Source organism: Pararge aegeria, chromosome 11 (genome assembly GCF_905163445.1).
Source record: "Pararge aegeria chromosome 11, ilParAegt1.1, whole genome shotgun sequence".
NCBI lineage: Eukaryota > Metazoa > Arthropoda > Insecta > Lepidoptera > Nymphalidae > Pararge > Pararge aegeria.
Window position 1 is genome coordinate 3,965,433 of NC_053190.1, and position 10,803 is coordinate 3,976,235.

A 10,803-nucleotide genomic window follows, 5' to 3' on the forward strand; every position below is an offset into this window, starting at 1 on the left:
TTTTAAATGTTACTGTTTTATATAGGGATATAGGGATTCTTAAAATATTCGGTAAAAGAATCAAGCTTAAAACCGCTGGGAAATTCCTAAATGGAAATTCTAAGCGGGCTAAGTAGTATTTGTGAGCGCTACCATGTGTTCACTGGTGCTACCTTTTAGTTGAGTAGGTTTAGCTATGAAACGTAAAATACTGCCAAATAGGGGTTCACTTGTCTTTTGTCTAGAACAAATTGTGTAGGGTCATTATTTAGAGTGCATATTATATTTTTCTTCAAAAAACAAAGAAAAAAAAAGAACCGTCACAACTCGAAGTCTAGTTAAAAGGTCTAAATAATTGCACCAAAGTGTAAAGACATGCTTAAATAAATAGTTTTTCTTTATGTAGGTAAGTATTTAAGTAGGTTTGTAGGTTATTTTATTAAAATACTCAAAAGTCACGGATTTCTTATTAAGAATACAGTTTGTTTTGCATTAGTTGTTGGGAAAATTTTGTATACAATAAAAAGTCATTCTTCCATGGTTCAGAACAAACGAAATCTCACATTTGTATCTAACATTTAAATAGGATGTCAGAAACATCAGTTAGGCAGGAATGCTTTCACTATTCTTTAGGGGTTGTCGCCAGTCGTTTTTCCACGTAACCTGTTTTGTGATAGCGCGGGGGTAAAAAGCAGTGGGACGCGACAAAAAAGTAAAGCTAATGTGTTATGTGAGGGGTGAATTGCGTACGGCCATTTTATAACTTTTTATAAAGAAACAGGTTTAATTAATGCGTCTTGAATATAAAGTTACTTTTACTTTTAGGGGCTTTGGAGAATTTAATGTACCTACGTTGTTGCACAGCGCTGAAGCATCGTGCATTGCTGGAATACGGGTATCAAGAGAAAAAAGATCATAAAATTAGCCTGCATACTTAGTTACCATTAGAATAGAGTTTGTTATGTATTTTTATTTAAAAAAAATATATCCTACCACAATACACAAATAGCTACTCGTATCTAGTCCCAAAGTAAGCGTAGATTGTGTTATGGGTGCAAAGATAACAGATGAACTGTTTTTTATGAATAATATACATAAACACTTATAATATACAGATAAACACCCAGACACTAAGAAACATTCATGTTCATCACACAAACATTTTCCAGTTGTGGGAATCGAACCTACAGCCTTGGACTCATGAAGCTGTGCCGCTGCCCACTGCGCCAATCGACCGTGAACTAGTCGTTGTTCACTCGAATTTACTACTTAGGTAGGCGGATAGTAACATATTTAATCAATGTGAGTAAACGCCGCAGCAGATCAGAATACAGTGGTCACTATTCCCGCGTGTCGTACGAGGCGACTAAGTTAATATAATGGGGGGAAGCAGTTCTCTGCGCTACTACCACCAATCTACCGCAATCACCAACCAGTCCGCCCAGCGTGGGGATTATGGGAAACCCCTCCCGTTGGAAGTAGCCTTAATTCTAGCAGACTGTCATAGGTCTGTTATTGTTGAGTAGCTACATAATTACTTACGGTATTCTAGACCTACAAATAAAGTGTGTAGCCATTGGACCTTCACACAAAGCATGTTTTCGCTTAAAAAATCTCTACCTATATCTATTATCTATATACGTACCTACCGAGCTTTTAGAACGTGGGAAGTTCTTAGCCGATTGAAATGAAAACGTATCTGCGATTCTATTGTCTTTTAACTATTTATTACAAACTATAGACGGTTGTCTGCCACTTTGCATTTGATTGTGACTTAGTAGAATATCGTTCTCAACAGCCTATTAAACATCCCACTGCTGGGCAAAGGTTTCCTCTCTCATGGGAGACAGGGTTAGACTATAGAACCACCAAGCTGCAACAAGCTGGTTGGCGGGTTTTAACGATTATTTTATTAATAATAACCGAAGCGGTGATAGCGCATTAGGGTAGGAGCTCGACTTCACTTTCGGGAGGCCGAGTTCGAATCCCAGCACGCACTTCTTACTTTTCTGAGTTATGTGTGTTTTAAGAAGAAGAAGAAGAAATACTTTATTGCACACAAACATCAAAATATACATAAAATAAAGAATAAACAAGAGAACAAGAATTGTAGGCATGCAAAGGCGGCCTTATTGCTGCAAGCAATCTCTTACAGGCAACCTCTGGCAGAAGGACAAGCTGCAAGAGAGCGGGATAGTGCAATTACATATACATATATATAGACATACAGATAGATATAAAATATAGAATAAATGAAATATATTTCATATATTTATTATATAGAAATATATCTCTTTAAGACGACACTTAAATATGGGAAGGGATTGACTTTTACGGATGTCAGCAGGCAAATTATTCCAAAGCACAACAGCCTTAAAAGTGAAAGAGTTACCGAAGAACTTGGTTTTGCAAAATGGGAGAACTCTCAGGCATGCAGCTTTCCTCACGATGTTTTCCTTCACCGTTTAAAGCAAGTGATATTTAAATTTGTTAAATTAAAAACGCACATAACATCGAAAAGTCAGGGGGGCCTGGCCTCGAACTCACCGCTTTTTCCTCGTCCACCGGCTATCACCGCTATTAGTATGTAAAACATGCTAACTATGAATTCGTTATACTTAGACCTATAAGTTATTATGACTTAATTTTGATTTTTAACCGATTAAAAAAAATGATCGACCTTACTTCTATGTGGGTACCTGTGTTGGACATCTAAGACTATCTCGCCCATTTAAATGGATATTTTATAGTTACTAAATACCCTAATTTTGAAGTAAATATCTATGTATACTTACTCTCAGTATTTCATCAAAGTCATTATCATTATCGGGCAATTACTGGCCCACGGGTTTATTGCGCACGGGTCTCCTCTCGGAATGACAAGGGTTTTGGCCGTTGTTCACAAAGCTGGCCAAATGCGGATAGGTAGACTGCACACGCCTTTCAGAACATTAGGTACAGAACTATCAGACATCAGTCTCACGATTTATTCATATACTGTTAAATTGCTTAAAACGCACATAACTTGTAAATGTAAGAGGTGATGATACTCGGTCCGCACGAAAGGAAGGCTGGAGTTTCAAACACTGTAACATTAAATAAGCAGGGAGATATGTTGAGTTAATTAGATTCGATAATAAAGAGTTACAACATAAACTGGCATGCCCGACTCTACCACTTTATTTATTATGTGAACTGCGGGCTGAGAACCTTCTCCATCCTCTACTGTCTTCTCCGGTTAACATCCCTTCTCTTCCCGCGGTTGTCGGACGGGGTGACTATGAGGAAGCGATGGCAGCAGCGTCTTCTGCAATACTACCATCTACTGCGATAAACAACCCATCTGCCCAGCTTGGGGCTTGGCCCTAAGTTAGATACCTGTGAAGTCATTGGGCATATTTAAAAATGCTGTTAAGGCTCATTATCTCGCTCAGTAAAGACGACTATTATTATTTATTTATCTACTCAAACTCATATTTAAGTATTTATGGTATATTAAGATATGTATTAGTATATTTATTTTTTTATATTTATCAATAGTATTTTTTATTTTTTTTTATTTGTGTAGCCTGGTTTATGTATTAGTATGTAGATATTTGTATGTATGTACTAAATAGTGTACCCCACCTATTTGTTTTCTTTTTAGTTTTCCTAATCCTAAGGTTGCCTGGCAGAGATCGTTACTTAGCGATAAGGCCGCCTTTTGTATCCTGCTTCATTCTTCATGTGTTTGTTCTTTTTTTGTCTTGTTTCTTTGTTTGAGTTGTGTACAAATAAAGAGTATAAAATAATTATAGACTAAAGATCTCATTTCTTACAGCTGTTTCGAGAGGTCATAGGGCCGTGATTTGAACGGGATCGCTGATTGAATTAGAGGAAGCTGAGTCGCTGGGGTCAGCGCCTGCTCTTTGAACATCTGCGCTAGTACGTCATTCAAACATAGGTACATATGTCTGATGGACTCATAAAAATGCATATTATGTGTGCACGTGAGTCACTGACGAACAAAGGTATAATACCTAAATGTTAAGCGAGTGTGTGAGTTTAGTTTAACAGCTTTTGCCCTTTTTTTTGATCAAAAATCCCGCGAGAACCGTTTGATTTTTGGGCCAAGAATAGTATAATTTGTCGGTCTCCAGGACGGCTAGCACAACAAAATGATGCCCCCTGATAAGGGATAAAATTAACGTATCCACCTGCCAACTGCACCTGTCCACGGCAACAGAGAATAGGAAGAAGTTTACCCCCGTTCATTATTTTGATATAATTTCCACTTGTGCGCCAATCTAAGAGGAGTTGATTCTTTCCTTTAGGAGAATAATGCTCTACCAAATGTCTTCTGCATCTTTGCAGTGGTTACGCAGAACATAGGCAAACAAAAAAACGCAGAATTCCGGTGTATTTACATGGTCAAGTAAAAGCAGGTGATCCGTAGAAGAACAAGAGGTACTGACATAGCTTAGCGTTGGAAAGCTGAAGTGGGAAGGGCACATAGCTTTGATGGACGCTGCTGCCCCGTGGAAAAATCGCACTGAATTACACCCTCTCTCTAGGTGGACCTCTCTCTACGTGGTCTGTAGATGTACATCTATAGAAATAATTAATTAAATGTAAGATAGAATATGTAAGATAGAATATATAATATACCTAATTATTAGGTATAACATACGTGAATTTATCTATACGGATATGCGTAATCTCATTCACAACATTGTCTCTTTATCTGAAAACAAACTCAAAACTTCTTTATTCAAAATTGGAAGGCCGATCACAGACACCTATGATGAGTTAATTTATTGGTTTTTTTACATAGTTATGTTATGTGATGTTTAGGTATAACTATTTCCGTTACCATAAAACTACGATTTAGTTACCTTAGCTTACTTCAGTATTAGTAGATAGGGAGGTACGAGGGTTCCAAACGCGCCCTGTTTAACGTACCAACTACCTACTTTATTATTTTATTACGAGAATTTGACCAGGTATCAACTATCAATACCTGAATAAAATGTTTGGGTTTCGAAACTTGAAAATATTAGAGCTTTTATAAACAAACGATAACAATGAAAAATTTATTGACTTTAGCTTATAAAATATTTATTTTGTTCAAATACGGCAACAGGTGAACAAATCAATAGTTTGATATCATTATCAAGGTAAGTAGGTACCAACGCGCCCTTATCATGCACTCGTTTATCAAGTGCTATCGATTGAAGGTACGTCTCACTGTTTGGTCAAAAGAAACAAAAAAATTATACTTATCAATAAATAACATGAAAAAGTTTATTTCATTATATTCATATTGTTTTCAACATTTGGCTATTGGACAATTAACCTTTGACTTGTCACTTGACCAAAGTTTATCACAGGTGTCCTTTCAGGTACCTATCTAGAATTCGTTCACTCATTTCAAAATGTCCTGAATCCAGTGCAAAAAATGTTACCAGTTAGTTTAGTCTATGGTCATAATTATAAAATAAACATAGTTATAATTATTTTCTAATCTTTTAGTGCGTATAATTAGTTAATTATTGATGACTGATTTAGTTAGCCTATTTTAATGTCATTTGAAATAATTGAATCGAAAAATCAAAGGAACCATTAATATATCATAATATAATAATTAAACGAGTGCAAACACAAAAACAAAGGCAATAGGAGTTTAATCAAATAATTACGAGTAAATAATATTTTACCCGTCGCGACGTGTACACCGCTATGATACAATTTACTTGTAACCATAGAAACGTTGACACGCTCGCTTTTAGTTGTTTCCAATTTGTATTTCATTGAGAATGAATAAAGACTTTATAATGGTATTATTACTCAATTAACGTTAACGTTAACAAATTTAATTGAATAAAATAAATTACCATATATAAAATGACAGATTGTAAAAGTTTAGTTAGAGATTAATTAAATATCCAAAAACATAGATTTTTTTGGAATTCTAGTTGTAGTTTTATAAATTTGATCAGGAATTGGTTTAGAAATATTTTTTATATAAAATTCATTATTAACCTATTATAGGTATCCCAGAAACAGAAGCAATCTCTTAATAGTTCCAGTATAACATACGAATTGTTAAACTATGAGGATACTAGCCGTTGCCCGCGTTTATTAAGTTTTTTTAATACATAGGTATATATACAAATTTCTTGCGAACAACCCGTTTTTCCACGGTTATGTTTCTCTTCGTCCTTTCAACTAACTCTATGCCAAAAATAAAGTTAGTTTGTCGCAAAGTTAGCGCGTTAACGAAGAACAATTAACGAACGAAACATACACAACTACAAACATTTTTTTGGTTCAACAGTGCTAGATTCTTATAAGAATGGTAAAATGTTCAGTTATATGCAATAAATAAATAATATTAATTAGAATATTATACATATTCAAATATCAAGGGTGGGGGTATTATATATACATAATACTTTTTCTACTCAAGTAGGTACTTAGTTTTGCCATTGTGGCTTTGGAAATGCCCACTCTTTAACAACTGTGTCAATGCGACACTATCGCATAGGCTCAAAGGTTAAAAACCAGAGTTATAAAAAAGGTTACTTACAATTGCAACCAATTGACCGCGTACGGTTATGCCAATCATTGGTGCAAATTTGACTTCAACTCCTGCTTCTATCACCAATTCGGCATCCCTTTCTACTAGCAGATCATCACGGAGAAGATATGGACTACCATCAGCCTTCCAAACTGTTCTTCCACCCGCTAAAACACCACCGGACAACTCTGTGAGCCCTAACGATTTGTTCACCAAGTATGGATCCTTCTCTCCCAACCGCATCTCCTGCCCGTTACACCACACAAAGCACAAGCACACTATGAACACAGTCCGCCACTTATATTTTGTGTCACTAAACTGGCTATGTCTCTTTTGCACTCCCATCTCTTTAGAATACATTCTTAATGTTAAGAATTGAGTAGCTAATAGTATTTCATTCTAACTGCTGTCTTTTCGAGTCTTAGCACCTAACACACCTCGGCAAACACTGAACAGGTATGTAACTATGCACTAAGAAGTAGTATCTACAAGACATGGTAGGTTTTATTCAGAAATATTTAGGTACATAATCGTAAAATCAAGGACTTCTTTGTTTTAAAAAAGAAATATTTTGTTTGATAAAGTCGTATCAAAACAATTGAACAAAGGTGGGGCCGTCTACTGACTTGGAAAATAAACGAAAACACGCGCCACCGCGCGACCGTTGAACAGAGTAGTTTGGCCGGTTTCATACGTAAAGTTCCCTCCTCCCTGCCTCTCCTCCTACCTCATATGTTGTTGTAGCTGAAGGCAAAGCCTCCTCCCCTCTACCATACCGGTACGTTAAGTGACGTCACACCTATTACCATTCACTCTCCTTTCACTTCGGATGACAATGAACCGAACACCTTTACTTCGATCATTCAACATTCATTCAAATAAATGCATTTTGGTGCAAGACTGCTTAATTTACGATTTCGATGAAACAGTCATGTATTGAAATAGTCTCGGTTTTTATTTTTCAAGTAATTATTTCATTGGATTATAGAAAGTAATTAAAAAAAAACATTTTGGAGCTGTTTGAACATTTAATGAGGCTTGCAACATTTTCGAGTACATTCGTTCTAATGTGCGTCGTTCTATTTAGTCTATGGTTCATTCTTTCTTTACCATTCAATCATCAACTTCATTGATCCGTTTTTAATTTTTGACTAAAATAAAAATTGATTTAATATATATAATATAGAATAAAATATAGAATATAGTTTAAGTTTAGACTATCTTTCATCTACATTAATTAAATACGTAAGTATATTTGTATTTGTCGGCGTATTTTCGGGTTAAACGCTCGGATGTCGTGGCATCATTATTGATGTGACGACATTTTGTTTAGTTCGTTGTAATTTATGTATTCTTTTCGGCGCTAACAAGTGACTTGTGGTTAATGTGAAGTTTTATTTTAGAGAAAAACAAGATGAGCTCCGGAGGAACTCGCGTTTACGTAGGCGGTCTGGTGGAGGGAATCAAGAAGGAGGATTTAGAGCGGGAGTTTGACAAATACGGAAAACTAAACTCCGTGTGGGTCGCACTTAACCCCCCAGGTTTTGCATTTATCGAATTCGAGAACATGCAGGAGGCGGAGGATGCGTGTAGCGCGATGAACGGTTTTGAGATGCTAGGCGCGACATTAAAAGTAGAATTATCGAGAAAACGAGACGGCCCACGCCGCGGCGGCGGCAATTTCCGAGGGGGGCGCGGGGGAAGCTTCAGGGGCGGGCGTTCCTTCGGGGGCTCCTCGGGTGGCGGCGGCGGTGGCGGTGGCGGCAGGTCCTATGGCGGCGGCAGACCCTTCAACCGAAACGGCAACGGTTATGGCTCCGGCGGCAACGGGGGCAATTTCAGATCTAGGTCGCCACTGTCTCGGTTTTAATTTAATTCTAGAATAAATTTAGGTTTAGTGTTAACGTAATCTGAAGCCTTCCAAGTGTTAATGAAATTCGATGTTTTGTTCAATACTGGGGGGTTTAATGCTTTTGAGATTGATGAAGTTGATGTCATTGGAGGACGAGGTAAGATACCAAATTTGTTTTGCTTGCTTTTTTAGGTTAGGTTGTAAAGATCCACTTTGCAAAATATATTCACTCATCCAAATATTACGATTCCATTTTGTGCTCATTTTTAAATTGTTCTTTATCAGTTGTATTAGTCATGTGGTATTTTTGTCAATAATGAAATGATGCCATGAGGTTTCTTAGTTCTTAATATAAAGTGTGCTCAGTAATCTCTTTGTACAGAGATGTTATAAACAAAATGGATGTTATTTTAAAACATTAGAATTAATTTCTGAGGTTTTTTCATATTTGGTAGATTGAGTTTTACATACAGTAAATGTGTTATAGTATAATATTTTGTTCAGATGCTTTAATAGCACAACAGAAAATTATGCGAGACCAAGTTGGGAGTCGGTATGTCAAGTTACAAAACTCTGGATTGGGATGGTCTTATACTATTGCTATCCTTTTCTGAAAGTAATATGAAACAGGATAGCAATATTTACACTTAATTAAGATTTTAGGCTGGAATGAGCCAGATGTTACTTCTATGGCAAAAGATTCTTTATATGTTATCTTTGCAGTACATTGTAGTTAAACTGCTCCGGCTTAGACTTTAAAGAATCTATGTTCATGCAGTTCTGTTGACCTTTCAGAGATTTGTGTACAAATTAGCATATATAACTCTTATATATTTTTAGAATAGTGTTTACATTTATTTACCTTGTATTTTGAGTTTATTGAACTCAATGGGGCATGGGGTTGAAATGACATTATTGCCTTTTCTCACTAACCCTAGGAATCGCCTAAATTGAATGCCTTATCATTTAGTCTATAAATGTTTCACCAAGTTGTTGTTGTTTCACCACCACCATGTTGTTTCACCACCACCATGTTGTTTCAAATGTTGTAACATGTATTTTATATAGACATTAGGTGATAACTATTGGTCAAATGTTAATATATGCCTAGGAATATCCTTAGATTAGGCGTAACTTATTTATGCATTTCTTTGTTTGTTGTTAGTGAAAACAGACATTTAAAAAATAATTGCAACCTTAGTTACCTAGTCATTTAGTTATGGAACTAAGTGAAAACTGTATTTGCAGTAGTTTCCACAGTCCTGGCTAGCAAACTCTTAAATTTATCATATAAATGACAAGCAGCCTAGACAAAATTTGCTAGCTTGAAATCAAGGAGTTGTTTTAGAGTATAGAAATACTCGAACATTGAAGTAATACAGATCTTTTAGCTCTAGTTTTTGATAGAACGTTTGAAAAACAAAAATCAGATTTCAAATCCAGAATTTGTGACTCTAAAAAGAGTAACATCAGCTCCATTTTACTATTGAGATACATTACTACTCAAAAAAGACTCTTCGAATGTGAGCAAGTATGGAACTTGTTATTATTTATTCATAAAAATTGTGATACTATGTAATACTAATGTGAATCCAGCTCATGATTGTATGTATGTTATACATGTTATTTGTTAAATTCAAAATGCCGTACTGAAGGCTCGGATTTTCCTTAAATAAGGCATTAAAATTTAACATACTAGCTAGAGCAATTTGTATATAGATCGAATATCTTTAATTGGTTTGCATCTATGATTTTTACTCTGTCATAAATGATAAGAGTTAAACACTTGTCTGTGTCATTGCAACCAACCGACCAATTTAAAATGTGTTTACTCTTGTGCTAATGAAAAGGGTGACTTATCGACATTTGGCTAAAACTCGAGTTTCAGGCTTGTCCTGAATCAGCTAAAGGAGATACCTCATTTCATAATCTTTCCATTACAAAATAAACCTAAACACTGAAAAACATGGAAAGAAATAATATTTTCACAAGAATTTCAGTTTCACTAAAACTGTTTATCATAATTATATTTTTAATATTATATTCACAGCAGATTGTTGGGGTGTTTTTTTGCTATGTTCCAGACAAAGTTTGCAATTTATAATTGTGTCTATGTTATCAGACATTACCGGACCTGAAAATTAATGCTCTGACAAATTAAAAATTTCAAAAGCTATCGGGAATCATTGCTTTAAAATTGTCATGGGTTTTTTGAAATTTTTGGTATAAAATTGTATTCTAATTATGGTTTTGTTTCAGGTCAATGGAATAATTCCAACCTGGATTCCAGTAATACATCAAGACAAAGGAATGAACAATCTTCAGTATATCTTTAACATTTTACCTAAGCACCTAATGGGCTAAGTTTCCTTATTGTATAAATAAATAAAAAACACAAATTCCAATTCTCATT

At 35.4% G+C, this 10,803-nt stretch overlaps 2 protein-coding genes across 3 annotated transcripts in view; one reads left to right on the top strand and one right to left on the bottom strand.

Moving 5' to 3' along the window:
* Positions 1-7,248, bottom strand: part of LOC120627187 (protein bark beetle) — a 47,392-nt gene extending 40,144 nt beyond the window's left edge. For both annotated transcript variants that reach the window (XM_039895045.1, XM_039895044.1), the window contains exon 1: positions 6,548-7,248. In XM_039895045.1, the coding sequence (XP_039750979.1) occupies positions 6,548-6,898 (351 nt within the window). In that variant the 5' untranslated portion in view covers positions 6,899-7,248. The remainder of the gene's footprint in view (positions 1-6,547) is intronic.
* Positions 7,249-7,644: 396 nt separating this feature from the next.
* LOC120627286 (RNA-binding protein Rsf1) lies at positions 7,645-10,795 on the top strand. Its single transcript, XM_039895228.1, has 3 exons — positions 7,645-7,783; positions 7,942-8,547; positions 10,650-10,795. Exon 2 carries the CDS (start codon positions 7,953-7,955, stop codon positions 8,406-8,408), a length of 456 nt encoding a protein of 151 aa, XP_039751162.1. The 5' UTR covers positions 7,645-7,783; positions 7,942-7,952; the 3' UTR covers positions 8,409-8,547; positions 10,650-10,795.
* The last annotated feature ends 8 nt before the right edge of the window (positions 10,796-10,803 follow it).